Here is a 17706-nt window from a genome sequence, read left to right on the forward strand (position 1 = left end):
TTCATTCCGGTTCCCTCAGACTGTGGCAGGCAGAGACAAACTGTCCTGCAACAATGCAGCTCTCTTTATATTCCCCGAGAAGTCTTTTTTGTTTTTTTTTTAAATATTTGAGGATGCTTATGGTTGAGTTTTGGGAAGAATTGTTTCTGTATCGGTTCAAAAGTTGGGCATTGTGTGAGGAAGTGCTGCTCTGTCTCCACAGCAGTTCCTCCACACTGTTGGCATGATCGCTCCTCTTTTGGCAGCCATGTTTTCTTGTACCTGCCTGTTTCTATGGCCAGGCTGTGAGCACTCAGTCTGTACTTTGTCAACAACTTCCTGTGTTTAACATCAGTCACTGTGGTCAGGTAGGCTGCCACAGTGTACTGTCTTTTTAGGGCCAGATAGCATTGCATTTTACTTTGTGTTTTTGTAGAGTAGAAATAACCTGATGACATTTTAAAGAATATTGCTGCATAGGTTAAATATTTAATCAAAGAAATATGATATAGCTATTTCTTCTAATTAACAACTGTGCTCACAATAATACCAAAAAAGCATTGTGTATTTTTTTCATGCAACTAACTAATTATAACAACCCACTCTCTTCAGTCTGCGTACAAATGACACGACTTTACACATTGGAAAATGCTCAATGGGAATAGTTGGCGTATGATAGGCACGCAAAATCGGACTTTAGCGTATCTATTGCATGCATTTTCCAAAGTGTAAAGTCGTGTCATTTGTACGCAGACTGAAGAGAGTGGGTTGAATTATAACTACTAACCTGTTATACCCCAAGCCTGTTTTTCAGGTCTCAGGCTAGAAAATGACATTTCTAGAACAAATGACCATGACTACACTTCTAAAAGGGGAAAATTAATAATCTTTTTTCTCAAAGTAATGATAAACCTGTGAGTTGGATTTAGAAAAGTCAGAATCAATATAGATAATATATATTTTAAAGAAAATTCAGATTGAACATAGTAAACAACTGTAAATTATAGTGTCCGTCCAAAAACTCTTTTTTACTTATAGTGAAAACCACCCTTGGTTAGTAGACTAAAAGCTTTAGGTTTCCAAAGTACAACATGTAACCTGTATCAAGATTGATGCAAAACAAGTGAAATTTGACCTTTTTAGAGAGATTTAGCAAAAGAAAAACACTTCTGGGGTCATTTGGGTGGATTTTCCATATCTCTGGCCCCCCTTGGTCGATTTTGACGAATGAAATCTCTTTATAACCGCTAGAGCCAATGGCATCGAAGGTTTTTTTTCACATAGACACCAAGGTTAACACAAAAAGGTGGGGGCTTTGCGCATGTAGTTTTGCATGAGAGTGAAGCTATCTCTCGCTCTGACATCTGGAAACGGAAAAGCAGGTTTTTATTGCTTATGGATTATCAGAAATCATTCAAAGGGACACAGACACATTGGATTGACCTATGGATTAACTTCAGCAGCGTTTTTATCGTTGTAATGCCATTGAAGACCAGTTTTGACCAGACAACGACCAAGGTAGGCCATGTTAGCGTTTTTAGCTACCTAGCGCTACATGTTTTGATGTCTGTTTTTGTTTATAACGTCACGAGTGCTTATCATATAGTGATAATGTCTGTACCCATCAATTCTATGTCATCTCACGATGCGAATCGATGGGTGGATGTGCAGAAAAGATAAATAATAAGGGTTTTATGAGCAAGCCCGCCTTAACCTGCCATCAGGCCCTGGGGCTGATGGCAGGCCCCCTATTTAAACAACAAATCAAAGTCATTTCCTCGGCAGGCTCTGTGATCGCACTTCTCCACTCTGCTCTACGCGCGCCTGGTCCTCTCCTCCAGACGAGTGACGTATCGGGCCTCCCTCATGTATTTGTCCGGTTGCCGTTGGCTCCCTCACATAGCAAGTCCTCATCGTCCTCTCCATCTCCTCCAACAGATAATGTCCCTCCTGTCTGTTTTTCCTCTCCCGCTACTCCATCGCTATCAGAACCAGACGGCCTACTTGGTTCCGAGGCGCTGTGGCCGGCACCGCTGCCGCTCGGTATAGAACTCATCTGTCCTTCCTCTTCATCCTGGCCTACAGGTTTAAAATAACCTGTAAGCTTCGGCATGTTTTGTAATAGCTGCTTGTCTCGAAACTCCTTTTCCCTCAACAATTTCCTTTTCCGAGCGTCACTCTCAAACTTTCTCTTCTCCGACATTTTCTCCTAAACAACCTTCATCTGTCACTCAATCACTCGCAATTTGAATAAGTCACATGTGAAACATATTCTCATTCTGATTGGCTGTCAAGTGGTGCCCACTGACTGTTTCGGAGTCATCATGTTTGAGAGAAATCTCTGGAATCCATTGGTCTGATTGATTAGCGGAGCAAATGATCAAAATACTACAGAGGGAAGATATTTTCGTTTGGATTACTGGTCTGGGGGAAGCTCACGAGTGTGTGTGTTTGTGTATTTGTGCGTGTGTGTGTGTGTATTGTGTTTTCTTTCCCGGGGAAAACACGTCACGAGAAACACCGGCTGTTGTTATGCCTGCTGTTACTCCGTTCTCCGGTTGTAATTATGCCGTTACAAGCTTCAAAGCTGTATTTATCATCTGAATTTGCCGAAACAAGTTTAATATTCTGAAATCCAAGACTTTGTTTATTTGAAACCAGATGAAAACAAACTGTAACGGACCCTGCTGTGTTATCTATGATTACTATACGCCTACATTCATAATTTCAGCGGAGGGAGGGGAACAGCAGAACAGCAGAGTGGCGAGGGAGAGCTGTCTTCTTCCCTTTACAAGCTTCAAAAATGTATTTATCGTGTGATTTTGGAAATAAAAGTTTCATATTCTGAAAGCCAACACTTTGTTTATTTAATTAATTTTTTTAAACATCTGAAATAAATATATATATATTTTTTTTAATTGGCTCATGATAGGCCCCTGATCTCCGTAGGCCCCTGGGCTTCAGCCCAGGTCAGCCCGTGCATTAAGGCGGCCCTGTAGTGCAGTAATCTGTTAGCATTTTTTGCTCGTTGCTAATTCAGAGGCTTTCAGTTAGCATTGTGGGTAAAAAAAAAAAAAAAAAAAAAAGATCAGTTAGCTGAGTTTCTTCCCGTTACATGGACATAAAACATTAATAGTTTAAGCCCTCAGACACTTTTGCTTGCAGATGTTGTGATTTCGGCCCCTTCGGCGGGTCCGTGGGGTTTAAGAGGCTAATTATACAAATACAATGCAAATAAATGAATAAATAGGTAAAATGCAAATACAATCCATAATCTTAGGGTGACTTTAAACTGTTGCTGGTAATTACTCACCACTTTCTCATATAAATATCAACCTATTTATTCTTAATTGAGATGGCAGGATCCTCTATGAAACATTCATCCTTCACATTTAAGCATGTTATCAAGTCTGAAAATCCAGTAAATCCACTGTTTGAAATGTGTATTGTCTTATAAGAGTCTGGGGTCACATCATTTGACATCATTTACTCAGTGTAATATATTCTAATGTCATTTAAAATATGTGATTTATTCTGATAATTACTAATAGATTAACACGAAAAGTCATCTTATTACCTTATCTTATCTCATCTAATAGAAATTGGACTACAAGGTGTTACTTAATTCTTCTGCAAAAAGGAAGATTTTTTTAAGAACGTGTCCTAAGTAATAAAATATATTCATTTATGAGTCCCACAACTGGGAAGGATACTTTGTTGCAGCAGCAAATGGGCAATGCAACAACAAATAACAATGTATAGGTTAATTTAACAGTCACAAAATCCCAACCATATGATATACAATATTGCAAAGGATATGATATTGCACATGAAAAAAAAAAGATTTGTGAAACGATAAACATTTTCCTTAATGTAGCTACCTCTTATTATCTAATTAATTCCTCATCATGGATTTATAAAGGTCCTCATCCCTCAGCCCTGGAAGGAGAGGATAAGGTAGGAAAGAGATGAAACTGCACTGAGGAAATCAGCCAATCAGCTGCGCCCCTGCCCTCTTCCTCACTGCTGATAGGCTGACTCGTGGAGGAAGGGGATGTTGGGACAGCAAAGATGTCCGCGCTCATTTGAAAACCTGCGGTAGCCAAATCCAGAGTTTGGCACCTGATTCATGTTTTTTTTATGTTGACACCGTTCACGACGTTGTGCTGACGCAATACTTAAACACAGGAAACATAAAGGACTCCACGACAAGAGCCAGACTATTCCGTACTATCAGGTAAAGCAGCTAAAACTCTATGCTAGCTGAAGCTAATGTTAGCTAGCGTGCTAATATAGAAAAACAATGGCACTCTATGGGGGTTTAGCATTAGCATGCTAATGCCGGAGAGTACTTCGGAGCTAGCTTCTTACTCACAGCTGTCAACACGTTTTTTGACATAACGTACTGCAAGTGGGCTGTCAAGTACTGTGTTTTATGTTGTTGTTTATATTGGTTTAAGAACCTACAGCTAGCTACGACAATGTAGCGCCTTTCAAAATCAATAGAACAGGATAAATCATATTGAAAGTAGTTATTAAGCATTTGTAAGTCTTTTTGTACCGTTACTGTCTACTTACAATATAATTAAATGTATTGACTCACTTTACATAAAGCTTACTGTTTCATCTTAGTTTATGTACTGATATGGCAATGAAGAATTAAAGCCACAGCTAACGTAATTAAACAACACAAAAAGCCAATAGTTGAATCTGCCTATTATGATAAAGTTGGCGTGATGAATATATTAATTCTTAGTTATTAATTCTTAAAATAAAATGCATTTGTTTATACTGACTGGAAACACCATAACCACTTCAATTACAATCAGAAACATTGGCACCATAACAGTTGCCTAAGTTTGCCTTTTGCCTTTTTATTTTCTGAATTCATAGCTATTTTTGTTGGGACATGTTTTGTTTTATTTTACTTTCAAGTTATCTGATTTTCTAGCTAAATGAAAATCAAGCTGTCACTCACTCATATCATTTACTAGTCTGTCTATTATTATTATTATACCTTTTGAAGAATAGCATTATAATAAGTCAGTACAGTTTTGCCACTTGTAATACTTTTTATAACACTGGGTATAGGTATGACTTTGCAAAAGAAGGACTCCATATTTCCTCTAAACTCTCTTGGTGCTTATTTGTAAAACATTTTCCTTTTACCTTTCCATCCATTCTTTCCAGAAATAATGCTGATATCTGGAACTCATGTCGGAAGTCGTGTATGAAGAGACAGCCACGATGATCGCAGCAGGGGAATTGCAGTCGTTTGTCCCGTTCGGCCGCGAGCACTGCAGGAACCATCCAAACGCCTTCAATCTGCAGCTCAGAGAGCTCCAGCCTGCCTCCGAGCTCTGGTCGTCAGATGGCGCCGCCGGCCTGGTCGGGTCGCTGCAGGAAGTCAGTCTGCAGGAGAGAGAGAGGGTGAGACTGCATGGAATTGTTCTTTACATATAAATGTATATATTTGTTAGAAAATATCACTAGTCACCGGATTGAGCTTCAATAACAGGATACATGTATTTATTAATCCTCTCAATAATGGAAGTAGTCATCACATACAGAGCATTTGGTACAACTAGTTCCTAAACAGTGTCCTTCAGATGCTTATATACTAGAGCTCTATGTTTTACATATGATGTTATTATTGATGTGTTAAATTCCTCAAGTAAGGGTTTTTACAACAGTAAGAAAAAGGACCATAGTATAAAACCTGGATGGAATGAACATGTGACTGAGCTACACACTGCTGCTAGAGATGCTTTTAAATTGTGGGCAGAATCAGGTAGGCCGAAACAGGGGTCTTTGTTTGTACATAAACAGGCCACTAATGCCAAATATAAGTATGCTGTGAGTGTCTGCTTCATTAAAAAACACGAGGACACAATGAGGGCTGACTCACTTGCCAGAAAGCTGCGCAACAATAGTTGCTATGATTTCTGGAAAGAGGTCAAAGTCATAAACGGCTGTAAGACTCCCTTACCGTCTTCCATTGAAGGAGTGTGTGGGACAGGCAGCATCGCAGAACTGTGGCGACAACACTATTATGAGTTGTTCAACTGTGTTAAGAAGAGTGATGGGGCCTGTGGCGTAGTGGGTTGTCCGTAGGCGTTCGGATCAGGGGGTCACAGGTTCAAACCCCGCTGCAGTCAGCATGTCGTTGTGTCCCTGGGCAAGACACTTCACCCCAAATTGCTCCTGTGGGGATTGTCCACAGTATTGAGTATGTAAGTCGCTTTGGATAAAAGCGTCTAACAAGTGACATGTAATGTAATGTAATGTAATGATGCATCTGTGGTTGAAAAGGTTGACTCCACTGAAAATGTTACAGTTAGATCAGAGGAAGTCTTCAACACTATAATGAATCTAGAAAATAACAAAGCTTGTGGCCCGGATCTCATCTCAGCTGAACACTTAAAACATGCCAGTCTTAAGCTTGCTCCTCTTCTTGCTCTGTGTCTTACTGGTTTCCTTAATCATGGTGTCTTACCAGATTCCATGTTATCTGTGCTACTTGTGCCATCAAGGATAAAGCTGGGAAGATTAATGGCATTGATAATTACAGACCCATTGCTTTAGCTAGCATTCTCTCCAAAGTGTTGGAGAAAATTCTGTTGGATAGGCTGGAAAGGTATATTACCACAGCTGACAACCAGTTTGGTTTTAAAAGAAAACACGGCACAGATATGTGTATATTTGCTTTAAAAGACATTACAGCAAAATATAGAAGCCATAATTCCACCATGTCTCTGTGTTTTATTGATGCTTCCAAGGCATTTGATCGACTGAATCATTTCAAATTATTTGACAAAATGTGCCAGAGAGGGGAACCCGAGTACATAATAAGGATCTTAGCCTTCTGGTATGCACATCAGACTATGCAGGTGAGGTGGGGCAATACTGTGTCTGAACATTTGTATGTTGGTAATGGGGTCAAGCAAGGTGGGATTTGATCTCCTTTGTTGTTTAATCTGTACATGGATGATCTGTCTAGGAAAGTGAACTTGTGTAAAACTGGCTGTGTCATCGGTGCTACTGTTGTCAACCACCTTATGTACGCAGATGATTTAATCATCTTCTCCCCGTGCATTGCTGGCTTACAACAGCTTCTGAGGACTTGATTGATTTTAATATTAAGTATAACGCCAAGAAGAGTAGCATCATGATTGTGCGAAGTAAAGAGGATAAAAAGGCTGTATTTCCTAATTTTATTCTCAGTAGCAACATTCTTCTTGTGTGCAGTGAGATGAAGTACCTTGGTCATTATATTTCTGATGATCTCACAGATGACAAAGACATCCAAAGACAACGCTGCAAACTGTATGCCCAGGCAGGCACACATATTAATGCGGACATTTCACAAGTGCTCTGTAGATGTCAAGGTATCACTTTTTTTTTGAAATTCTCTTTTTATTCAGCTTTTCACATGTTTACAGTCATAGATAATACAATATTCTCTGTAAGCCTTCTGTAGTTAACAGTAAAATCACAAATCAAACGTACATATTTGGGGATAATACAGATGCAGGCCTCACTGACCGTCAAACATGCTATAAGGTATCACTTTTTAAAGCTTTCTGTACACCATTGTACACGCCACGGTTCACCTGTGGAGTAACTACAAGGCTCACCTGTGGAGTAACTACACGGCTCACCTGTGGAGTAACTACACGGTTCACCTGTGGAGTAACTACACGGCTCACCTGTGGAGTAACTACACGGCTCACCTGTGGAGTAACTACAAGGTTCACCTGTGGAGTAACTACACGGCTCACCTGTGGAGTAACTACAAGGCTAGAAGCATGCAAAAACTAAAAGTTGCATACAATGATGCTTTACGGTTGCTGCTGAGGGTACCAAGATGGCACAGTGCCAGCCAGCTGTTTGTTAACCTGTCAAGCCCTTTTAAGAAAGTTAATGTACAAATTAATGTGCCGCCTAGAAGACTCGGACAATCATGTTATCTCGATTTGAATTAACCCTGTGAAGAGTTCTACTCGGTTCTCTTCCATGATTTGGAGACATTGGCGCAATAGCCGAAACAGAGTGGCTAGCTGTAATTGGACTGATTTTATGTTTTTTAACTGTTTGTTTTGTGTTTAGCTTTTTAATCTTATTTATTGATGTGTATCTTGTCATTTTGTATGTGATATGGACCTTGAGTCTGAAATAAAGATTGAATGAATATACAAGAGAGTTACACAGTCACAAGATGGAGGAATACCGGTTCAAAGAAGTATACAATGTTTAGTTCAGATTAGACCCACGTCAGAAATGATTCGCTTGTCATATGTCCATCTCCACCATTTGTTATCATGTGCTACTCTGATATTGGAAGAGTACATTCAGTATTCTCCCAACAATATTATATATAACTTTATTTGTTTTTCATTCCATCCTTGTCATGTAGATGTAATAAATATATGTTATTGGCAGGAATGCTGGCAGCTTAGGAAGGGCTGCAAGGGAATCAGGGAGGAAGATGTGGAGTTTGAAGAGGAGCTCTACACAGCAGGAACTGTGGTCGTCTGGAGCCAGGGCAGCCGGACACAAGCCTCCAACGTCTATAAGGCCTTCACTGTGGACAGCCCGGTGCAGCAGGTTGGTTACTGAAAGCTGGTTTTTAGATAGTATTCAAAGCGATACCCTTATCTTACTTATAAGTAGATCCAAGAAACTGTTTATTTCTGTCGGGAAAGTTGTCCTTTTGACCGATTCCATTAACAGCTTTTGTGACTCACTGGAAAATGCTGATGGCAATTAAGATGCTGGTTACATTTCATTCAGGTAAAACAAGATACATACAATGAGAAGTAAAAGTGTGTGAATGAGATTGAAAGAATTGTGGCTTTTTGTATACATGCATATTAGGGCTGTACTCGAATATCTACTATTCGGGTTTCAATTTCGTTATTTGTGCTGCACTGCGGCTGACAAATAGATTTGATTAAAATCTCCAATATCTTCGTAAGAGCTTGTGTCTCTTCGGGGGGTGCTAACACTTAACCATAAACTTTATCGTTGACTTTTTCCGTCTTTATATGTAGATATTACTTTTCTCCGTTAATCTCCATCACGTTGTTTCCATAGCAACAACAACTTCCTGTCAACAGCTCTAACTCTCCTTCAAAATAAAAGCATGTCCATACAAAATAGGAAGCCAAGCCAAATTACACTTAAGACATATACAACTGCAACGAAAGTAACAAACTCAATGCAATATCGTTTTCAATTTCAAAGAACACAAATTGGGTTGTATCATATGCATTAACAAATAACTATAAAACAACAATAGGCTACTGTAGAATATCAAAATGAATGCCGCGAATAAACCGAAATACAGGTGTTGAAGCGGTTCGCTGCTGAATACTACGCGGAGCCCGAAGAATGGTATTCGGGACAGCCCTAATGCATATATATATATATATATGTTAGCAAAATATTGAAACTAGTTTGTATTCTCTCTACAGGCCTTATGGTGTACATTTGCTGTTCCTCACAACAAGAAAGATGGTAATTAATCATTAAAAAGCTTTCGTTGTTCAAAAGAGAATAGTTGTTTTAATGTATCTGTTAAATTCAATCGCAGTTCATTTGAATTGAATAAATAAGATGCACCATCCTGATGTTGTTTTGCAGAAGAGGAAGTGGAGCAGACGGTCTGTATCGTCCAGAGTAGCTGTGTCAACGTGCACACCATAACGGGGAAGGATTTCATCTCACCACTACCTTTCCAGGTGAGTTGGAGAGAAATGTTTGTTATACATTCTTTAAAGACGTGTGTGTGTCATCCCTGCTTGTGTTTGTATACATGCTGAATAGAATTGAGTGTGTGTTTGTCCACTTGCAAATATGTTGTGATAATTCAACATGTGTTTGTGTGAGTGTGAGTGTGCGCATGTGTGTTTAATGGTTATGTCTCTGTGAGTATGAGTTTGTTCCGGTCTCAATAGTCTGTTGCACAGCAACAAGATATCATTTGATTCATGGATGTATTTTTACCAGTTAGTTGCAGAAATAGTGTTTGTGGCCTTCTCGAAGGAAATCATGTTTCCTTCGTTTTTTTTTTTATTAGTTTTTTCTGTACGTAAAAATAAAGCTTAATGTTGTCTTTATTACTTAAACATTACAATTGTTTGCACACATTTCTTCCCTGACTATCCCCTCCTTTCTCCTCCAGGTGTCAAATGTCTGGGCGACAAAGTTTGGACTTTTGTTAGAACGAAAAAACTCAGCGACAGACTCACAACTCCCCGGGTACACACCATACACTCTGACACACGTAGACACACATCCGTGTCACACAGACAAATCTCAAAAACCTGAACAGATTTGTTTACATTAAGACATTCTCCTTGGTTTGAAGGGTAACAGAATAACTGAGCCCGTTTTCTCTCTGCAGGGAATCTCTCCCCACAGTCTTCAGCATGCTGCATCCTCTCGACGAGATTGCACCAATAGTGTGTAAACCTGCAGGTATGACAAAAACACACATTCCTCTCCCGCTCTCGCTTTCTCTTTCTCTTAATCTGTTTCGCATATAATCACTATCAGGTCTGCACATTGTCCGGCGTTTCCCTTTCATGCATGAGGCTCTTCAATGTCTGTGTCAGAAGTTTTCTATTCTTCAAGTTGAAATACGTTTTGTTTCAGGTCTGTTTGAAAGCTCCCGTGTGCAGTATGCATCGGATGCCAGCATGAAGATAGTGTTCAGCTGCTGCCAGCCCTCTATAGTTGTCTCCTATGACACTGTACAGGGAATACACTCTGTCTGGGCCCTGCGCAAAGTCACACAGGATGTGAGTGATCACACAGACACACCTGCAAAATCCCACAGTGAGTCTACCTGTGTCTAACCTTGAGCCTCTCACCTCTATCAGGAGCGATTTTCAGTCCTGCGGTGTACAGCAGATCCGGTTGGCACTCCTTTGTGTCTGAAGGCACCGGGCTTACTGACCTCTCACCTCCGTAATATCTCACGCCTGGACTCCCCCGGAGGCAGTGGGGGGACCGGGCTCGGCCCAGAAAAGTATACAAGGTATACGCTTTAATATGTGAGGCGTCTGGCCTTGTTATGTCTATTTATTTATTTTATATTTAACTTTCATGTTAGGAATGTTTCACAGAGACAATGTCTGTTTTTAAAAACAAAACATGGCAAAGTTAGCAGTAATGTCAATCAGCGGTTTAATTCAAATGCACACAGGGACGTACACACATGAAGAATAAGCACAACAACTAAGACCATCTCTGATCCCATCCTTCATTTTCTGCTCTTAGTTGTGCCATTGCCACCTCTCCTCTCCACTACAGCGCTCTGCACAGCCACCCGAGCAGAATCTTGACGTCTTCACCAGGGATACACCCCCGGGTTCACTCCCCGAGTATATCCAACATGGCTGCCCTCAGGTGAGTTGGACTTTGGGGAAGCTCGTAACAAGACTTAAGGGCCTGATTCAAAAATTGCCTTAAGAACATTGAATGTAAAAGCTAAACAAGCTTTATTAGCACAACTGTTAGGAGATCAAAATGTGTAAGTCAGTATGGACATAGGAGTATTGTTTTTAAATGCCATTATATGCATCAGACAAATCTTAAAAGGATGCATTTTTTTCTTTAGACTATACAAATTTGCTTCAACGCCAATCTTGTGCATGTTCTGATTGTACATAACAGGATACAGGAAACAATATGCTCCTCAACACCACTAGTTGTCAAGATAATGTCCTTTTTCTCCTTCTTCATCCTTTCATGGCAGCCGGGCCCATCCTCCAGGCATGGCGACTCCATCCTTTTCTGGTGCGGCTCGTTTCAACACGTCCTTCCACAGCCAGTCCCCTAGGGGGCACCACGGCCTGCTGCCCTCTGCCAACAGCACGGTCAACGAGACGCTGCTGGTGCCGGAGATGGAGCCCATCTTGCCCGACCTGTGCATCGAGCAGCTGTGGAGCGAGACCGTCACAGCTGGTTGTTACAGGTAATGACCAGGACCGAACCCTCATGGAAACTGATGACATGTCTGTGCAGACACATGTTCAATTTAATGACAGTTATGAAGAGATTTATGATAATGTTCTTCTAAGTGATGGCTTTTATTCATGCAAGTTCAGGACCAGGCTACTCTTAGTTATTTTAGCAACACAAATTTGAGGTATATATGTTTATTAAGGCACATAGCTTTTAGGACTTACAAGTTAACACCAGAAAATGTTTACCATCTATCATATACGGCATCCTCATCAGAAAAACAGATGTGTTCCCTTGTTGTTCTTCGTCAGATATATCATTTTTTTGAAGAAAGATAAGATTATAATGGATTTCTTTTTACAGTTATTTCAGTTCAGCTTTAATTGGGTACTCCTTGTATTCTTGATTTGGTAGCACTCAGGTTAAGTGAATTATTTTAACACAATTAACCCTTGTTCCCACTCTAAATAAGATGTCCAAAATCGTTGCTGGGATTTTTGTTGACATATAAATGACGGTGAAAAAAAGAGCATCATATCTTGAAGAGTCCTTTAGCATTTTTACCATCAAAGTTGTTCAGATAGAAATTCTTAATCACTTATCAGAAGGAAGCTCCTCACAGCAGGGATATATTTATTTGATATTGTTTGTTTAACTGTTTTTTGTTGCTGATCTTGTTTCACACATATCTTCTTTGTTTGTGTTTGCAGGGAGATGAGCAGCCAGGCATCTAAAGTATTTCTGACCTCTGACCTCTGTGAGAACCACTACCTCTGTTTCCTGGTGGAGTCTCACCAGCAGCTCAGGTAACACACACGCACGCACGCACGCACACAGAAAAGTCTCAAAGGATCTCAATCTTTGGAACTATGACAGTAAAAGTAATAAATATCGATCTCTTATGTAGAACGTCAGGCAAATACATTTAAATCTAGTGGATATCCTGAATGCCATCCCTCCACATTATTCTCTTCTTCATTCTTTTCACAGATGTGTGAAGTTTTTTGAAAGCAACAATTCGTCTCAGCTGATCTTCACATCTGTCACGACGATCCCTGCCAAAGACGCAGAGCCTCTGCAGGTACAGTACAATATCTGAGCTTCACAATATTTACAGAGAATAGGAAAATGTAAGTGGCAATACTTTCTCAAAGCAATACCCATACAAAAACCGGTCAATTCAGTAAGTAAGTATTTTTTTCCCAAATAAATAATACAATGCCCAGTAAAGACAGATGTCAAGTATGTGATTGTACCCATTGTGTACACTTTATTAGGTACTCATGTATAATCAAATGCAGTCCAGTTAAACTATTCTGCTGTAATATTCAGTATTAGGCTGTCTTTATTTTACTATAATTAGTGTAAGCATTAAATTGGATTGGATAAAACATAGCTCGTAATGTAGTCCATTGCAACACTTTAAAGGTCACCTATCATGCTATTTTTAGGCAATAGCATAGGTCTCAGATATATTACAAATATATAAAAAACATGTCTATGAAGTGTATTGCTCAAAATACTAAACAGATCACCAATTCTAGCCATGCCTCATATCCCTCCATTTCACTTCCTGTTTCAAAAGTGCTGATTTTAAATTGATATAAAAAAAAGGAGGGGTCTGAGCTCAGGCGAGACCCGGCAGCTACTGTCTAAACTAAATACTGCCGTGATGAAACGCCATATCATGGATTACCAAGGATTCTCTCTGAAACAGTTTGGAGCTCAAAGGCTTTCTCTCTTGCCGGTTATACCACAAGATGAGTTCCTTTGTATTTCCTGCTTCTTCACACACATGCTCTCCAGTACAGGTTAGCTCGAGTGTTAGCGATGCTAATGTAAACATGCACCGACCATATTACGTCCAAAACAGTCGGGTATTGTTTCTGATAGCAACTTTCTGATGGGTCGTGGGTCCACATTTCCGATATTACGTCATATCGGCCGAAAATGTGGATCAGCTCCGTTGTAGCCCCGTTTTTAGAGATTTGGGAACGGAGGAAAAGAGAGGGTTTTATTTTATTAATTTGAGCAGTTTTAGTTTATCTGGAAATTATTTGTAGCACATTAGTTTTATTTAAAGTTAATTAGATAATTACTTCTGAGGTAGTATTGTGCTGCAAATAGAGTATTGATCATAAACTGGAAAGAATACAAAACATGAATACTAGGTCTCATTATGTCTAAATTAAGACGTGCAACAGGCAAACGATAATTCTGAGAAGATTAACTCCACAACGTTTTTTAACCTTGACAGATAATCACATTTTAGACAGCACATTGAAACTAATCTCCTGAATAACTAATCAAGTATTTTATAAGCTACTGTAACAATGTGAAGGGCAGCATTAAAAACACAACAGTGAGTGAGTGAACTCTCAGTTGAGAAAAAGCTAAACATTTGTTATGAATATGGTGGTATGTGTTGACATTTTCTATTATTGGTTGATCATATTACTGATTTAAGTAATATGATATAAGTGTTTCTTTAAAAGTGAATGTAAAAGGTTGATTGATTCTAGCTTCTCTGTGTGATTATTTACTGCTTACTCTTTAAGGAAAGTCAACTTAAAGGGGACCTATCATGCAAAATGCACTTTTTGATGTCTTTTATACATAATATGTGTCCCCGGTGTGTCAGGGAACTCACGCAGCGTCAGAAAATAAAACCCTCTCTCTTTTTCTCCGTACCCAAATCTCTAAAAACGGGGCTACGACGGAGCTGATCCAGATTTACGTCCGATATGACGTAATATCGGAAATGTGGACCCACGGCCCAATCAGAAAGTTGCTATCGGAAACAATGCCCGAATGTTTTGGACGTAATATGGTCTGTGTTTACATCGCTAACACTCAGAGCTAACCTGTGCTGGAGAGCATGTGTGTGAAGAAGCAGGAAGTAAAAAGGAACTCACCTTGTGGTATAACCGGCAAGAGAGAAAGCCTTTGAGCTCCAGACTGTTTCAGAGAGAATCCTTGATAATCCATGATATGGCGTTTCATCACGGCAGCATTTAGTTTAGACAGTAGCTGCCGGGTCCCGCATGAGCTCAGACCCCTCCTTTTTTTTCTTCTTTTTTTTTTTTAAGCTTTATACCCAAAATCAGCACTTTTGAAACAGGAAGTGAAATAGAGGGATATGAGGCATGGCTAGAATGAGTGATCTGTTTGGTATTTTGAGCAAAACACTTCATAGACATGTTTTTTATATATTTGTATATATCTGAGACCTATGCTATTGCCTAAAAATAGCATGATAGGTGACCTTTAAATATCTTTAGGTATTGAACATCTGGACTGACAAAACAAGCATTTAAATATCTTAACTTTGTCTTTGAGTAGCCCAAGTGACTTAAATGAACATTTTTGACACAAAAAATCTTTGCTCCTCAGAATATCGATGCCATGCTGGTGCTGGAGGCCTGTGGCAGTCTGGTTCTCTACACAGGAATCACCAGGGTGAGAAATATCAAAACACAGACACCACATCATGTTTAACAGGAAAAATAAACGTCTTTTTAATATGGCTTTTAATTTGGGTTAACGTTCAATTCTCCCTAGTATCATTGTCCATGTTTTAATTTAATTTTAATTTCTTGTCAGCATTAATTCAAGGGAATTTCATTAGGATCGCTGTCGATGTTTTATCTTGTTCTGTATTTATTTTATTTTGTTTATGTTATGTTTTCTGTAAAGCACTTTGGGCTGCTTTGTGCATGAAAGGTACTATATATTTTTTATTATATCATAAGTTTCTTTTTAAACTTTAATACTTTTGAATGCATGTAACATATGTAAAATTAAGCTGTCTGTGGCTCTTTTTCTGCTGTATCTACGTACATTTCCCCTCTGTGGGACTAATAAAGGGATTCTGATTCTGATACAAATAAAGTTTATTATTATTAATTAGGGATGCTCCGATTGCACATTTTGGGGCCGATCGATCGCCAGAATCAGTATTGTCCGATACCGATCCGATCGAGTGGGCGGGGCCTATGGGGATCTTCCATTTAAAGTGATGTTTAAAACTCAGTTAATGCTCCTTCACTGGAGCTTCCACAAACAACCAACATAATTATTACATTCAAATGAAGTACATTATTCAAGTTTACGTTAACTTTGGATAATGTGTGTGGATAATGTGTGTCTAACTTGAAGTGTGTGTTTTGCGCCGCTCACCAGTCCGTCACAGCGGGTATGTGTGGTATATGCTGTCTATGATTTTACGCCATGTGATCGGCGGCTGATCGATCGGAGCATCCCTAATTATTGTTATTATTATTAAATAGTTAAATACACCAGGTTTAACATACTTTAGATACAAAATTCAAGGACATTTATGCTTATTGAAGTGAATGCGTATTATTAAATATATAACCTTCCTGTGTTGCTGTCCTTTAGGTCAGTAAGGTGTTCGTCCCCGGCCTCCTGTCGCCCACCTTCAGCCTGACCAACCACGTGTCTCACTTCAGCTCAGCGATGGAGAACGTTAGCACGCCGGCTAACGCTGGTAGCAGGCACCTCCAAAGACTGGATGAGGTATTATGTCTTGTAAACAAAGTGATCTTTAAACTATATGTTTATTCATTTTTCATTATTTTAAACAACATAGTTACAAGACATGCCATACCTTACACTAACTTACATAAAACATTTGAAAAACAGAGGCAGTGTTTCCTCTACCATTGTCTTGGCGGGGCGCTGCATCAATGAAAGGAAGAAGTGTAGGCTACATGATAAGAAGGGAATACAGTTTGAATAAAAGTAATACAGTACAGTGTAACACTGTACTTTTTAATGTATACTTTGTTGCTGTACGATATCAATAACAATAATCCACAGCTCCTCTCTCTGCTCCAGTGGATACAAAAAAATTCGGGTGCCCCGAAATGTTTTACCCGGGCAGCACCCTGCCAAGGCAGTAAACCAGCAAAAACAGCAATTACTCATTTCAGGTTTAAGCCTTGGTCGCTTAAATTATTTGATTATTTTTGTAATATTTCATTTTTATAGGTAACATACTTAATTGCAATTCAATCTAGTACCTTCTCATAAACAATTTCCACAGAGCAAGGCAATCTGTCACAGTCAGCATGGTGGCCTGATTTGGTTTCCTGTTATATCATTATTCAATTTTTCTGCTTGAAATATTCAAAGATAATATCAAAACAAATTATACCGTACAAACTGTATCGCTACACCAATGTCCTTTTTGTTTATGATCTATTCCTTCTGTTATTTCCTTCCGTTTCCCTTTTTCTCTCTACTTCTTCTTCACCTATTTGTTTTCAGGGCATCATGCCGTCACCAGTGTCTGAGCCGAGGGGTCCAAACATTAAACACCACGAAGGTTCATTTTTGGATGATTACAATTTCCAACACACCACGCCCTACATCCATGCGCTGCGGGACCCCGTCTGCAACCGGGTCACTTTGGTGAGTTTGTGTATATAATTCATTTGGACACCATTATAGATAGATAGATCTTTAATTTTGTCATTGTACAGGTACAACGAAATTACAATAAACTCAAGGTGCCAACACGCAACAACATACCAATATAAAAACAACAAGACACAATAAAAACAATAAATGGGACTTAAATAGACATGATAGGGAATATGTACATAAATAAATAATAAATTAAATTGCACGATTCCCCTCGTATTGCACGGAAGGCTTATATAATTTAAATATTAGCAGCGTTTAGTGCACATATGGCCCTGGGAAAAAAACTGAACTTGAGTCTGTTTG

General features: G+C 39.3%; 1 protein-coding gene across 3 annotated transcripts in view; it reads left to right on the forward strand.

Annotated features, from left to right (window-relative positions):
* The first annotated feature begins 4043 nt into the window (after positions 1-4043).
* anapc1 (anaphase promoting complex subunit 1) overlaps positions 4044-17706 on the forward strand; it is a 67749-nt gene continuing 54086 nt past the window's right edge. For all 3 annotated transcript variants that reach the window (XM_034100909.1, XM_034100910.1, XM_034100911.2), the window contains exons 1-16: positions 4044-4216; positions 5170-5409; positions 8422-8586; positions 9456-9498; positions 9625-9722; positions 10166-10242; positions 10388-10461; positions 10639-10784; positions 10866-11023; positions 11266-11394; positions 11744-11962; positions 12663-12758; positions 12943-13033; positions 15346-15411; positions 16354-16491; positions 17245-17388. In XM_034100909.1, the coding sequence (XP_033956800.1) occupies positions 5194-5409; positions 8422-8586; positions 9456-9498; positions 9625-9722; positions 10166-10242; positions 10388-10461; positions 10639-10784; positions 10866-11023; positions 11266-11394; positions 11744-11962; positions 12663-12758; positions 12943-13033; positions 15346-15411; positions 16354-16491; positions 17245-17388 (1860 nt within the window). In that variant the 5' untranslated portion in view covers positions 4044-4216; positions 5170-5193. The remainder of the gene's footprint in view (positions 4217-5169; positions 5410-8421; positions 8587-9455; positions 9499-9624; positions 9723-10165; positions 10243-10387; positions 10462-10638; positions 10785-10865; positions 11024-11265; positions 11395-11743; positions 11963-12662; positions 12759-12942; positions 13034-15345; positions 15412-16353; positions 16492-17244; positions 17389-17706) is intronic.

This window comes from Pseudochaenichthys georgianus, chromosome 15 (genome assembly GCF_902827115.2).
Source record: "Pseudochaenichthys georgianus chromosome 15, fPseGeo1.2, whole genome shotgun sequence".
In the NCBI taxonomy this organism is placed as follows: domain Eukaryota; kingdom Metazoa; phylum Chordata; class Actinopteri; order Perciformes; family Channichthyidae; genus Pseudochaenichthys; species Pseudochaenichthys georgianus.